Below are 16,599 nucleotides of genomic sequence, written 5' to 3'. Positions count from 1 at the left end.
GTAATGGGGCCTGTTATTTATGGCTGCTTCCGCCTATTTGACCACTTGTATTGAATTGTATGATTGTAAACCTGACCATGCGTGTTTCAATATAAATGTGTTAACTACTTATTGATCTTGTTTGGTCATTTACTGATGTACAGTTCTGTACGTACCCATTTGTTTGTTAACCTTCTGGTTCCAACTTGGCAATCAACTCGTAACAAATTGTCTGATATTTCACTTATACCGGGATTTCCGATCAATCAACTTATGTAGCGATGCCTAAATTCAGGTTAATAGTGTCTAAAATATTAGAAAGTTATTTTGTCTTTGAACTTGGTAATACAATGATCTTAACATAAGATGCTCCCAAACCTCAGCTTTATAGTTTAATTGTCATCGACAGAGCATTCACTTATTGCCCAGGTAGTGTAAACATATCTAGAATCGTCACATCATGTGTTGTGCAGTGCATGTGATGTTTCCAATGACTGGTTATCATACAATATGACTGGCATTCGGCTAAGTGTGTCTTTGTTAAATACCAATCGTTCTTAAACCAGTTATGCCTTCACGTCAAGTCTTCTGTCCGGAGTTTCCTACATGGTTACTTCAAGCAAATGTCAGATACATGCAAATGGGGATTGGTGTTTGTGACAACAATGGCGACCACAAGCCGAATATCGACTAATTTCATATTCATGGCCATTTATTGTCTTGGTTCCGACTAACCGCAAGCGCGTAAGTCGAAATTGTGTCCTCAAGTTCGGTCTTATGCCGATTAGTATTTCAGTTGTGTCATTGCATGTCTGCTTGATATGTGAGAAAAGCTCAAAATGAAGCAGATTACCTTTTCTGGGAAACCAAAAACTGAGAAACCAATGATCACAATCGTGGCGCATCTAGTATTTCACCCCCACGATTATCGTAGCCTGGTACGGCTAAGGAACTCTTGACTGTCAGCAAATTGCGGAGCCTTAAAAGATTGAGAACTTGTGACTCCACTAGGCATGTGGTAGTTACGGGTAGCTACGCGATCGAAATGTGCTTTAGCATGAATAATTACTTTATAGTAAAATTGCTACTATTATTTCAAACTAGCTCTATGGACAGACAATCCTGACGTAAGCCTGACTGTCCAGTACCCGGTTGTATCAAACTTTAATGAAGCATTTACGTGTCATTAAATCTCTATTAGTTAATGTGCCATTAAATTCCGCTGTAAACTAACTTTTAATAACACCATTCGTACATTAATGGGTCAATGAGGTTTGGGGGTGTCATTAACCTGTCATTAAACCAAACATACATAATAATATGCGCTAATACGTTATTAAAATGCAAGGACCCGAGAAAGGTTTGCACTGAAACCCCCCAAAACACCTTCAGTACATCACAAAATTAACGTCAGAAGTGATGCAATTATGTCCTTTCGAGTCGAGTGAACTGTTTCTACTCATGCGGCTTGGCAGATGGCAATTTGTGCTTGATGAACCCATTAGTTAATTAAGGTTTGATACAACCAGGTCAAGTACGTCTGTAGCAGCTTGCCAAGGTGTGTAGTCGCGATGGTTGATCAAGGAATTTCTCTCATTTCAAAATATAACGTGTTATTTCATCGATGTAAGATAATGTGAAGCATATATCAATTAAGGATTTAAAAGCTATTTTGTTTTGACAAATATTTGCCATTAATTCTAAAAGAATTCAGCGGTCTCAATATCATATGGATGTGATGGTAATACTATGCGTAATGTGGTAGTTAATTGATTAAAACGCATCGTATTTCATATCGTGAAATGAGACAATTCTTTTGGGGACATAAACTTGACATGAAGTGGGCAGATAGCTAAATATCCTATAAATATAAGTCAACACCGGGATGATTTTCTTTCAGTTTCTACTGGAACTTTGTAATGTTAACATTTTTTAATTGTGTAAAAGAGGATTCACGTAAGGTGAAAGGTAGATCTTTGTCTAGATGGTTATTGCCTTGGATAAACTGGTTGTAACGCTTCAGTGTCAAAACGTATGTCTGATGCAGTTCCCCAGATTGACTTGTATGTTCCGTGTTGTTGTTTTTTCAGGTGAACAACGTACTTGTCTTTGCTTGTGTCTGTGACGGGTGCCACCGGTGGGGTTGGTACGCTTACCTTTTAACGAAAACCTCGTATCATCAACATTTGATAGTGATTCATAAACACATCCCTTTGATTGGAAAAGGGATGGCTCGCAAGAACTCCATTGGTGTTCCATTTGATGCCTCAGTGATGACTACCATAATTTCATTTTGAGTGGAATCTAATGTAAAGATGGATGTTGTAACTTTATAAGGTTCTTCGAAAATGCCTGAAGGCGATGATGAAGTGATCATTTACGCAAATTGGACATGTCATGATTCAAATGGAACTCCTTGTTTCATGATGTGGACGAAAAAATGACATATTGCAAGGATTCAAAGTCAGCATGAAATCTAAGTTTGAGATTCTGAAAGGTCATTTGTTTTCGCCCCTTCAGTACTGTACGCCTCTGGTGACCTGGGCATCTTCTACTTTGTTATATGATAGATGGTGTTTTAAAATATTGCCGATTACACATGCATTCGATATGGAGGCCAGCGTCGTTTGCAAAACAGTAATATTCAAACCAAGATATCAAAGTACAAGACAACCTTTTATCCTTCTGTATTCAATAAATAAGCAGAATCGTGAACGATGACATGAAGTATAATGAGCCAAAGAAAACTGAAGAAATTCAAGTTTCTGTCTTAAGATGTATTGCCTCAGATTTTTCCATTTGTTCTTTGTCGCGTGTTTCACTATGGTCTTATCCACGGAAAAAAGTGAAATGCATGCTAGTGTATGGATATTCCATTAAATATCAAGTCTTCATGATTGATGCAGTGGTCCGAGTAAAATAGATCATTAATTTTTATTTTTTTTATGTGATTTGTTTCAGCAGCCATAGTTATATTATGAAATATTATATAGAATGAGAAGAATCAATTAACATTATATTAATATAATGAACATTAATAATCATTATTTTCAACATCAAAGTCAGCGAGAGGCATATTATTCAGATAAGGATTAACGATTAACTGACAAAGTGAGTAAGTGTTTACGCCGCTTTAAGACCAATATTCTTAGAACACGGGCGAAGTGATGAAGATGAGAGCGTACGCTCTAATCACTCCACTATCCCTATCTATCCTAAGAAATGATAAAGATGAGTCAGAAACAAATAATCGTCAACTCGTGGATGTGCTATTTCATTATCAATCAATAAATCACAGTATATGAACTACCCATGGTCTACAAGAGGAACACGTAAAAACACAAGTATAGACATCTTCATATATCGCTCAGGTTAAAACACATCTATTCCTTTAACTGTCTGGACTAGTAACAAGCCAACTTTATCGTCGTGTAACATCATTTAGCTAAGTAAATAGTACGGTACCTCATCCTTCATCATGTCACCAGATGAAGCACACACCGACCTCGTCCTGCATCTGATTGCTTCAGTCTGCGATCTCGTGTGTGGGAAAACCAATATAGCAGAATGGGATTTTTACATTTCAGTATACCGAAGGGACATGGCTGCACCGAGGATAGACGCTAATACCCGGATGCCACTGCAGTCGTAACACTTTACGATCTTGTCAATCTGTGCTCTGATCATCGTCAAATGATGTTTTCGGTGTCGAATGATCGTTTCACCTTTTTTCAAGATTACGTGCCAGTATGCAAATATCTTTGCACCTTAAACCTACACATGAAAGAAAGTAAATCCCAAAGTATCCAACATTTTTAATAACTCGCATTTAGTAAATGCTTCACTAGAGGTGTGTAGCTGTAATTTGTTCATTATTTCAAATATGGTTAACCTACATCACGAAGTCCATACGCTTGATTGGTACTATCTCAACAGCCTGTCCAATTCAGTTTTTATTAATCTTCACTCGATAAAAGCACAAACGCGAGTGACGTTTATGTGACCTATCCTAAAATCGACGCCCGTGCTCAAAGGAACATTCATTGGTTCACGCTTTGGAGCAGTAATGCAATAAAAACAGAACTGCCATTCAGGGATCCAGTCCAAACACTATCACACTCAAATAAATCAGTTCGCAATGACTTAAAGAAGACTCCATCTCACACAAACCAGATACCTTGTTAGCCTCCATCCACAAATAGAAGTATCAAGCAAATAGGTACTCGTGGTAAAATTGTTCTAACATTCTAAGGACCATATATCTCCAAACCTCTCCAAACGTCGCAAACGTGTGCTGCCTGTCTGAAAGATTAAGTGTCACACCAACAGCCGTTCCTATTACTTAAAGGGGCCTATAAATTGGTCGAATCCTAACATACACAGTGGTGTCTCTATCGACCACTGTCTGCCTGGCATAGCGAGAGTTATAAATATGTAAGTATGTACCCCGTGCACTATGATTTATTAAGCATATTTATTACGGACCCTCGTGCATATGTTTTATGGAACCTTCACGCCTAGTCCGGTCTCATTCCCTCAAGCTCTAGAAAGTAAGAGCCTTGCGGGTTCCTTTATAAAGATTTTTTTATATTTAATCTGAGCATAACTTTTTATCGGGGACTATATGTTAAATTAAAGGCACCAATTCGCTGTGCAGAGTTGCGGCTTTTGTGCCTGACAGAAACCTGTGATTGTGGGTTCGAATCCCGGTTTGCCCCGACGATGTTTCTAGGTTTATCAGCACTCTATCCGCGGTCGTGGGTTTTACCTAAGTGGTAAACGTCTGAGAACTGCTGAAACGCCGTGATAACTGGAATACTGTTAAAAGCGGAGTTGTACCCAACTCACTCACTCTCTGAAGAAGGAAATGAGCCTGTTTTCAAAGATGAGACGTGGGTAAATGCCTCTCACACAGCCAGCAGTCAGTGGGTACCCAGTGGGGACTGTAAGGAGTCTTGGAGAAAGTTACCAATGGAAAAAAGGTGAAAGACTTATCGTTCTCTATGCTGGCTGTACTGGTCAGGGTTTTCTCCCGTGATGTGACCTCGTCTTTCGAGCCAAGGCAAAGAACAACAGGGACCACCACACAGAAATGAACGGCAAGATATTTCTGGAGTGGGTGAAAATTAAATTGGTCGCTGCTATGCCTGTCAAATACCTTATTATCATCACAGTATGCAGGATCCAGACAACAAGGACCCGACGTCCAACAGCCTCAAAGGAAATATGATGGCGTGGCTGCAACGGATTAAAATGACCTTTCCTTCAAGGGCTACAAAACCACAACTCCATTAACTCACCAAATCTAACAAACCTGAGCCCGCGTGTATGGTTTAAAATAACATCAAAGGTCAAGCTCACTATGTCTTACGACTTCCTCCTTACCACTGCGATCTGAACCATATAGGGTTGATATGGGGTATCGTCAAAGGTGAAGTTGGACGATTGAACGCGGGATGTAGAAAAGCGAGTAAATGAATCCCTGCCGTGTGCCGTATTGACATTTAATAGACTATTGCGGGTTTGAGTTATTTTGCAATTCATCGTTCTCCTCTGGGGCTAAACGGACTGTAAGAGCTGTGCATGTCAATGTTTGTGTGTCCGCCCGCATGTAAATATTGGAGCGTCCTCATACCAAATCCCCAGATGTATGTGTGAACGTCCCTGTACCAGATCTCCCATCTGCATGTGTGAACGTCCCTGTACCAGATCTCCCATCTGCATGTGTGAACGTCCCTGTACCAGATCTCCCATCTGCATGTGTGAACGTCCCTGTACCAGATCTCCCATCTGCATGTGTAAACGTCCCTGTACCAGATCTACCATCTGCATGTGTGAACGTCCCTGTACCAGATCTCCCATCTGCATGTGTGAACGTCCCTGTACCAGATCTCCCATCTGCATGTGTGAACGTCCCTGTACCAGATCTCCCATCTGCATGTGTGAACGTCCCTGTACCAGATCTCCCATCTGCATGTGTGAACGTCCCTGTACCAGATCTCCTATCTGCATGTGTGAACGTCCCTGTCCCAGATCTCCTATCTGCATGTGTGAACGTCCCTGTACCAGATCTCCCATCTGCATGTGTGAACGTCCCTGTACCAGATCTCCCATCTGCATGTGTGAACGTCCCTGTACCAGATCTCCCATCTGCATGTGTGAACGTCCCTGTACCAGATCTCCCATCTGCATGTGTGCACGTGCCTGTACTAGATCTCCCATCTGCATGTGTGAACGTCCCTGTACCAGATCTCCTATCTGCATGTGTGAACGTCCCTGTACCAGATCTCCCATCTGCATGTGTGAACGTCCCTGTACCAGATCTCCCATCTGCATGTGTGAACGTCCCTGTACCAGATCTCCCATCTGCATGTGTGAACGTCCCTGTACGAGATCTCCCATCTGCATGTGTGAATGTCCCTGTACCAGATCTCCCATCTGCATGTGTGAACGTCCCTGTACCAGATCTCCCATCTGCATGTGTGAATGTCCCTGTACCAGATCTCCCATCTGCATGTGTGAATGTCCCTGTACCAGATCTCCCATCTGCATGTGTGAATGTCCCTGTACCAGATCTCCAATCTGCATGTGTGAACGTCCCTGTACCAGATCTCCCATCTGCATGTGTGAACGTCCCTGTACCAGATCTCCCATCTGCATGTGTGAACGTCCTGTACCAGATCTCCCATCTGCATGTGTGAACGTCCCTGTACCAGATCTCCCATCTGCATGTGTGAACGTCCCTGTACCAGATCTCCCATCTGCATGTGTGAATGTCCATGTACCAGATCTTCCATCTGCATGTGGGAACTTCTTCATACCTCGGCATCCACGAACACGGATGCCATAATTTTTCCCGCTGATGAGACAGACTTTACATTCGTTGGTGGAGGCTTCCACAATATTGATCATTGTTTGATCTGGGAACCCAGGTTTATTCCATAATCATAAATCGTTGCAAGAATGTTTGTGGAACAGCTTTTAACAGAGCTAGATTATCAAGAGACATGTTGTGACGGATGCGGTTTTTATCAGAAGCTTTGGAATTCAACGTGTTGATACTCTCTTCATTACCAAAGTTTCAGTTGTAATGATATGTGATCAATGCACTTTCATCAAGTTTGTCCATTTTCCAAAGTTCACAATCTCTGCTCAAGCTACTGACATTTCGCAGCGAAATAATTTGCTCATTTCACTCAAGTGCTTTGTTTATACCTCTATGACATCATGTAATATCCAAAACAAAAGATTTCGCTTCAACGCAATTCGTTCTATGTGAGGCTCAGAACTCATCAATCAGCCCTGGAACAAAACAGCGGTGGCATTGCGTCAGTCAAGACAATAATAAAGTCAAATTATCTCCACCATCCCCCAGTGGAAGCAACACATATTGCTGACATTAAAGAAACTAGATAGAAGCGTTCCAAAGAAATGCACAGGTGCTTTGTTCTAAACATGAGGGATTTGCCAGTCATACAGTTACATAAGTTATCAAAGAGATGCACTAGCCTTTCTAATTCACTTAAACGTAGAATCTAGATTATCCATGACAACAGGGAAGTCGTCACAGGTTGTATCGTGTCCACTGCTCAAAGATAGTCTGTCTCTGTGTCCATAATCTTCAAAGAACTGTGACTAGCCTCTGTTTTGAGTCATTAGAAACAGTTTACTTGGCAGTTCTTACAGACACATTACTATCAGAATTCCTGACAGAAAGGACTGAATTGTGTAGATTTTCTATTGATGATGCTTGAGTGACTAGTAATCAAATATGTGTGTGAAATTCAAGCAAGAAAGGATAAGTTAAAACTCCATACGTCTTCATTTCATTTCTGTTTCCATAGATGTCACTGGGGATGAGATCTTTCTGGAGAAATTAAATCTCATGATTATTTCAAAACATTTAAATCATTTTATGTTTATGTCAATCGTTTTGAAAATCTACAGATGTCCTCAGCTAAACAATGACCGTCTGTTTCGGTCAATTTGACATGAATATAAGGCATCAATAATTGTAAATTAATATTGCGTATATAATGGAATATATTTTTGAGTAATGACAATGTTGAACGCTTTTTCATCGACATGGAATTTAATAACGCGCATTTTGTTCGAAAACAACATATACTGAACCGTAAAAGAAACATCACCATGGATAGATATATGAGAAACATTATTTGTCCAAACATTGTAAACATACTTTGAGACTTATTAAAAAGAAGAAACTTGGCAAAACTGATCATCAAGGTTGAAATTAAAGTGTCAAATGTTCTTAAAGTGAAAGACAAGACTAGTCTCTGAGAAAATCTCGTGTGTCCGCTATGTGCATTGATGACTGCCGTGCAACGTCGATACATGGAATGGATCAGGCGGTTGATGAAGGCCATAGCTATAGGTACTTGATCCCACACGCCTGACGCAGTTCAGCTTCAGTTGTCGACCCTGCTCGGACCTCATTCAGCCGTCTTTGAATCTCATCCCACAGGTACTCAATGGGATTTAAATCGGGACTGAGGGCAGGCCACTGCATGGTTCTGCTGTCATTCTGCTGGAGGAAGTCTCTCGCAGTGTGGGCACGGGGCGTTATCATGCTGAAACTCGTGGTTGCGGCGACGTGCCAAATGAGGTATGGCGTGTGGTCTCAAGAGTTGATCAATGTACTGAGCTGCTGTGGACACCATTGCCTCTCCCTGGACCGATGTTCTTGAAGACCACAGGGTCGACCCTCTGTGCAAGACCATTTCCACCCCACACCATGATGCTCGGGCTACCCCACGAGTCTCTCTCAACAACACAAGTATCCAAATAACGTTCCCCACGGCGTCGCCAGACTCTCTCTCTCTCTCTCTCTCTCTCTCTCTCTCTCTCTCTCTCTCTCTCTCTCTGGGTCCTTGGTGTGGCCTGTGACAGTGGAGTTGTCTGCTCGTCAATCGTCGACGCACGGTGTCCGCACTAATGTTTCCCCATGGCCTGTCGAGTAACAAAGCGATCTTGAAGATCCTGACGTCGGTTGGTGACACTTGGTCTTCCACTATGTGGTCGGTAATCTGTAGTGTTGGTGGTCTGGTACCGTTGCTGGAGCCTGTATATGGTTGGACTTGAAATGCCTTGGCTACTTGCCGGACGGTTTGTCCAGCTTGCAACCGTCCAAGGGCTTGGTGTCGCTGATGTGGTAGCAATTCAAAAACGAATGAATGTTATCCGATCTGGGTGGATGTTTATAGGGCAAGAAATGGGGGAACGCATGTGCATTTCAATTTGCACGGAACTCACGTGCATCGGGTTACCATGGCCGTTGCCGTGATGCGTTTGGGCGATCGGTTTTATTGTCATCTGCTTTGTTTTTGTATCATCAAATTTCATTTTTCCGGACAAGGTAATTTTAAATTTTAGAAACTTTGACAAAAAATACCCAGATATTTAAATGACAACTTTTCATGCAATGTTACTTGGGGTGACGTCTCTTTTGCGGTTCAGTATATATACAATCGGATTCGGTTGGTTACAAGCCCCTCTATACATTCGCAGACCATATGAGGTTTCCATGCTTTGAGGGTACCGGTGGCAAGGTCGCATAAGTCGCAGAATTGTGGGTTCGCGATACTGAAGATGTTTGTTGTTGCTTGTAGTTTGGCTCCACAATATCCATGTGTGTGGTAAGAGCCGGCACAAATGTAAACCTCGTGGTCACAATTAGGTGTTCATGCTGCCAACCACTATTTCTCTGTACAATACTTTGATCTACAGGCCACAAAATCAGTAACTGACTTACATATTACGCATGGAGATACACTAACGCCAACAAACTAACACACTTTGTTGTGATCTTTACACTCGGTATTTGTTACAGATTGTAATCTGTTCAATCGATTTATTTGCAGATCAGATTTTTTTCAATCGAAATCGATATTTGTAAAATCGAAATAGTTTTTATATTTACTGGTCTGTAAACTTAGACTTCAAATGTGTTACAGATTCCATTCTATCGAATCAAATATTTTTATAGATTCCATTTTGCACAACAGACATACATTACAGATTCCAATCTGTACAGTAGAAATATGTTACATATTCCAATCTGTACAACAGACATATGTTACAGATTACAATCTGTACAACAGACATATGTTACAGTTTCCACTCTGTACAACAGAAATATGTTACAGATTCCAAACTGTACAATTAAATAATGTCACAGATTCCAATCTGTACAGTAGAAATATGTTACATATTCCAATCTGTACAATTAAATAATCTTACAGATTCAAATATGTACGATAAAAAGGATACATATTTCCAATCTGTACAATAGAAATATGTTACAGATTCCAACCTGTACAATTAAATAATGTCACAGATTCCAATCTGTACAGTAGAAATATGTTACATATTCCAATCTGTACAATTAAATAATCTTACAGATTCAAATATGTACAATAGAAATGTTGCAGATTCCAATCCGTACAATTTGATAACTTTACAGATTCCAATATGTACGATAAAAAGGATACATATTTCCAATCTGTACAATAGAAATATTTTACAGATTCCAACCTGTACAAAACAAATATGTTACAGATTCCAATCTGTGCAATTAAATAATATTACAAATTCAAATGTACAATAGAAATATGTTACATGTTCCAATGTGTACAATGAAAATATGTTACACATTCCAACCCGTAGTCACTATATATTGCATATTTGCACATTCAAACATTTTAACTGACGTTTTGTTTGTTTTGTTTACTTGTTGTTTAATGCCGCACTCAGCAATATTCCAGCTATATGACGACGGTCTGTAAATAATCGAGTCTGGACCAGACAATCCAGTGATTGACATCATGAACGACGATCCACGCAATTTGGATCGATGACGTGCATCAACCAAGTCAGTGAGCCTGACCACCCGATCCCGTTAGTCGCCTCTTACGACAAGCATAGTCGCCTTTTACGGGAAAGCATGGGTTGCTAAAGACCTTTTTTAACCCGGATCTTCACAGGTCTCGTGGACTCGTGGGCTGGTCAGGCCCAATCATCAACGCTGCAGCAGACCCATTCTACCCCGGAATCTTCACGGGTCTATTAACTGACGTACTCACCCTTGCCGTCGTATTCCCGCAGTGATTGGTATAAATAACAATTGGGTCAAGTATATAAGAAAAGAATATGCAATGTTTTAATGAGGAACGTAATTTTAGCTTCACGATGATTGCCTAAATCACACCAATTCTGTTTGTGTTGAAATTGTTCACAGTGCGTGCATTAGCAAGATAACGACATATCTTTTCATTGTTGATATAATTGAACATGACGTCATCCACTATATAGAGTTAATGACACCCCGGAATTGCTCATGTCACGTCGTCACAACAACAGTTGGCCATGCGTTGTCTTTTTATGGGCCCTATAGAATAATTTACTCGGAAAAAAAGAAACAAAAAAACAAAACACACACATGCACGCACACGCAAAGATACACACAGACACGCACGCACGCACGAACGCACACCTGACTTAATCTCCTCAGTCCAAATCGGTTTGTAAGTCAATTCTGTTCGGATTTGGGGACACGGGTGGCCCAGTCGTCTAAGGCGCCGCGATTCGCTGTGCAGAGATGCCAGAAACCTATGATTGTGGGTTCGAATACCGGTTCGCCCCGATTATGTTTCTAGGTTTGTCAGCACCATACCCGTGCTCGTGGGTTCACCGTGGTCTGAGACCTGCATCACTTCGGGCTTTCCTCCCACATTAAGCTGACACGCTGCGATATAACTGGAATACTGTTAAAAGCGGCGTTAAACCCAACTCACTCACTCACTCACTGTTCGGATTGCGGATACGAGTAGAACCCTTATCTCTTGCTCGCCGTGAGAGCCCAACTAGGGATCGGGTTCTGCGACTTGGCTGACTGCGAGTCATCGCACCCCGATACAGTACACGTTTGCTCATGATTTCAGTCACTAGCATGCCTGTCCAGACTCACTTATATCAATGTCACTGTGTTAAGGCTGGGATATTGCTGAATGCAGCGCTAAATACTCAGGGCAGATAACTCTGTGGTTGTCGGAGGTTATTCGCCAATATGTCTTCTGTTGGCAGCAATGCTTGCATAGAACTTGATTCTTCAAAACGTCTTCAAGTGAAGTTGAAAACTGATCGAAACTGTTTCTAGAATGACATATTTGCAAGATATAAACATCACGCCCCATTAACAGTGTGCAGACCGCCTCGGTGGTCTTGTTGATAGAGTGTCTGCCTGTAGAGCGGAAGGTCGGTGGTTCGATCCCCGGCCGCTACGTACCAAAAGACGTTAAAAAACGTTACTACGGGGCTCAGCATTAGGGGGTGGTCGTCTCGGAGTCAATATACTGTGTCTGAGTGGGGTATTCATGTTAAACTGTGGCATGGTATCTCAGTGGGTTAGCACTATTAAATCAACATTAGTCCGGACTAGTACAAGCAGCCACGCACGCACGCACGCACGCACGCACGCACGCACGCACGCACGCACGCACGCAAGCACGCACGTCGCCGTATAAGTGCAACAATCGCGATGTTCAACCCAATTTCATCCCACAGTGTGCATGATGTGTTCCAATAAATGAATCGTCCAACCTTTCCCTGGACTGAATATTGCTGTACAACACGTTCCGTCTTGTGCGGTCGTACTATTCATGTCGTCGTTAATGAAAACGATTACGGGATCTGGGCTGTCATTTGTCCGCCTCTCGTTACCGATAACACTATGATTGATGCTTTAATAAAACATTTCAAGCGATCATGCAATATTGTTATCATACCTTCTAGCACACTATTAATATCCAATTCATATATTCCTATGTCAGAATTATATTTTAAAGAAGCAAGGCTCAACTCAAGATAGTTTGTGTGACAGATCGTTTGTAAAAGCAAATCGCAATAAAACGCCAAACGATCTTTCCCTTTTCCTTGTAAAGTCAGTGTGAAACACATTCAGTCACCCTTTAGCTTACATCCAAACTGTATATGTATTGAACTAAAAAAAAACATAGTGAAGCATGCTTGTCGTAAGAGGCGACAAACGGGTTCGGGTGGTCAGGCTCGCTGACTTCGTTGATGCATGTCATCGTATCCAAATTGCGGAGATCGATGCGAATGATGCCAATCACTGAATTGTCTGGTGCGGACTCGATTATTATACAGACCGCCGTCATATAGTTGGAATAGTGTTGAGTGCGGCGTTGAACAACAAACAATGATAATAACATAGTGAAGCAGATATGCTTTTTTAAAGAACGAACACGCGCACGAGCACAAACGAAAACGCACACGCACAATCATATCCATATACAGTTAAACATCGTCATGGGGATCATTGCAATATATCGAGTTATCCCTTTTTCGAGACAAGCGGAGTGACGGGATCAGAAAAGGATTATATCAGAACCATAATCTTGCATCACCCTAAACGATAGTCCAAATTAAAGGAGTTGGAATTATCAAGTCCCTGTAAGCTATGAACCCCCGTTAATCCAGATCCCGTTTGTCCGTAAAACCCACTTACTGTTATACACGTGTGTGTACTGTAACAAAAGGGGCATTACTACGCAGCAACGATTCATTAATCCGAAATATATCTCACTCCGGTCCCGTTCGTTTGTGAGTCATGGGGTTAAACAGTACCTTAATGGTACTGAACATGACACAAAGTAAATGTGATAGGACTGCTAACAAATTACAGGCATACAGACCCTACACTTATTTAAGAACTATCCCTACCCTCTGTAATGATGCACGGTTTTCCAAGGACACTAGGTATAGCTATGTAAACCCTCCACAACTACTTGACGGGGTAAAGGCTGTGCCGCCCATTGATCCAGTAAACATTGATCTGGAGAGATCAAACACGGGAGAGAGTTTACACTAATATTCCACCCCTCAGTCAAGTCGTCAAATATGTGATCAGACAACCCAGTATTACAACTACAAGAACATGGAAGATTTAATAATGAAATCCTTGGACTTTTTTTCATATCTGATATTTAATCTTAGTCTGTCATCGGATTAATTAAATCAGAAGCGTGTAATACTTTCAGCAAAGATAGAGCAACTGTGATTAGGTGCTCCTGGACGGTACATATGTGTAGGTATACGCAAGTACATAAAGTATTCATTATTCAACTTCCAACAAAGACAGAAGCATCTGCGATTAACTTTGTTTGTTTGTTCGTTTAACCGCAAGCTCAGCAATATTGCAGCTATATGACGGCGGTCTGTAAATAATCAAGTTGCTGAAACATGGGTTGCTGAAGACCTATTCTAACCCGGATCTTTACGGGTGTCTGAGATTAAGTGTTCTTGGTAGGTTCATGTGTCAGTACATGTAGTATTCAGGTTTATATAACTTCCATCAAAGATATAAGCATCTGTAATTAGGTGTTCTTGGTAGGGGCATATGTACATATAAACATTCTCTTATTGCACGATTCATTTTTCCTTACTGTATGGGTCTGACGAAATATTCCTGTTTCCCACGTGACTGATTCTAGCTTTGAGCAAAGTCAGATGAATTGTGTTCAATGGATAATTGGGATGCTTAACTCTGCGCCGCTACTAATTTGCAGTACGTGATAGACAATATAATGCAGGCACACGGCTTGAACATTGGATGATTCTGTTGTTGTTCTCGTCTTCATCAAAGACACTTTCGCTTTCGGTCAGATGAGTTTCTATTTATTATAGATCATATAAAAGCCGAACAAAATATATTTCAGACATGCATATCGTTGAGGATATCCAAATACAATTTCAACATTTAACTTTTTTTTAACGAAACTTCAAAAGATGGGTGTATTTCATTGTTATCTTTTGAAATGAATAAACCCTGATACAGATGGTACCGTAACGTATATCAAAAGGTTAACGTTAATAATATTCGTTAGTATGTATGTAGGAGTGAGTTAGAGAGTGAGTGAGTTGGGTTTCACGTCGTATTCCACAGTATTCCAGTTAGCATGTCAGTATATATACTACAAGTATTCAAGTTTTAGCAATGAAAGATGATTCAAAATGCCAAGATGTGGACACCTTTACATCTTGATATTAATCAGTTGATAGTGTACAAGTACAATTCTACTATTATTATAGCTTAAACATAACTAAAACATAAGTTATTAGTAGTTCCACATTGGCAACACAAGAACGACCCACGACGTCAAGAAAATAACGTTGCTTCAACTTTCAAAGCAAGATGAATTCGTTTTATAACAATACAACGTACCTTTCTTGTAGCCGATAACGCCTCTCCCAACTTGTCGGTGAAATCCTCGAGAAAACAAGATGCGACGCTGGCCGTCACTAAACTCCTATACGATCCAAATTGATTTTCTCATCGAGAGGCACGGGGAACTTAGTTACCGGCACAAACAGCTGTCGCATTGCTCGTCCTGACAAACACTCGAAACTTTGAGATTTGGCGAGATTTGCCGTGACTTGATAGTGCGATTCCCCACTATCTATTACCGAGAAATTCGTTTGAAATGACCCAGTGGTTGCGATCAGGTTAGATTGAAGATTACTGGTGAAATGACAATGAGAGTGACTATTGGCTGCTGTACCTCAGCATCCTGTGAGAGGAGGAGAGAAGGAGGCATGAAGGGATTTGCCTGCTTTATCAGTCGTGCATCTAGGAAGTATAACAGTGAAAGCTAGCGAATGCTTATGACGGATTTGATTTGATTTGGGTGCGTGGCAACACGTTTTGTGTTCAAACAATGAATAGAACCGTTTAAGATCCGTTCTTTAAACTTTTTCATTTATGTTCCAGATAAATCAAGACAGCGGATGAAAACATATTTTATAAATAGCATTGTTTCACCACACACATTGTTTCAATAGAGAAAATATGTTTATACTCAAAAACTGTTCAGCCTTTCATATCGTTTTAAAAAAATATTTTATTTTTTTTAAATGGTGTTTATATATTATCAGTGATGCAAATTCACAAACCAGCGCAATCAAAATTTTGATACAATATGTCACTAAACCAAGTTTAGAATAAGAGTTCATTTCTTTTTCAGCTTGGAATGATCATTTTGCGAGACCGGTGATAAAATGTTTCTATATGAAAACAACAACTAACTGCAACACTATTTACATATTCTGAAAATAGCTTAAGTTGAATGAGCTACACAGGTGTTAGTTAAATTATACCAAATATACCAGTTACCACGGTGGATGCACCAACGATGGGCACTACTGTTTACCAGTGTGGGGAATCGAACCTGGGGCTTTGACGAGATGAACAAACGCAATACCGCCCGCCCCAACGAGGTAATGAGGAATTACCGGTTACCTCTCCATAGTTAGAGATTCCGCAACTTCGAGTCATCAAATGGCTAGTCCTAATAAGACACTGTCAAACCCAACCAATTTTTCAAACGACGTCAGATGATATGTTCTCTTATATATGCGCTTATATGACGTGCCGCTTCGAAAAAATAATTGACCAATAGTGCCCCTTTCATCAAGGGGATGACTTTCTGAACGCCGCAGAAACATGGCATGTGAAACAAAACAGGTGTGAAATATCAAACTGGAATTATGCAATCAGTGTGAAAATCAAAATGAATTGTTTCG

The 16,599-nt window shown here is 40.8% G+C and overlaps 2 protein-coding genes across 2 annotated transcripts in view; both read right to left on the bottom strand.

The window, feature by feature from the left end:
* Positions 1-15,425, bottom strand: part of LOC124118066 (probable G-protein coupled receptor 83) — a 74,583-nt gene extending 59,158 nt beyond the window's left edge. Inside the window, exon 1 of the mRNA XM_048393522.1 lies at positions 15,242-15,425. The gene's annotated coding sequence lies outside the window, so the exon portion shown is untranslated. The remainder of the gene's footprint in view (positions 1-15,241) is intronic.
* LOC125378280 (enterin neuropeptides-like) lies at positions 5,566-6,891 on the bottom strand. The gene has a single exon (XM_048393738.1). It carries the CDS (start codon positions 6,889-6,891, stop codon positions 5,566-5,568), a length of 1,326 nt encoding a protein of 441 aa, XP_048249695.1.
* Positions 15,426-16,599: the final 1,174 nt, after the last annotated feature.

This window comes from Haliotis rufescens, unplaced genomic scaffold, assembly GCF_023055435.1.
Source record: "Haliotis rufescens isolate VD_foot unplaced genomic scaffold, xgHalRufe1.0.p SCAF_12, whole genome shotgun sequence".
NCBI lineage: Eukaryota > Metazoa > Mollusca > Gastropoda > Lepetellida > Haliotidae > Haliotis > Haliotis rufescens.
The sequence above is the reverse complement of the archived record's forward strand: the minus strand, read 5'-3'. Positions and strand labels throughout refer to the sequence as shown.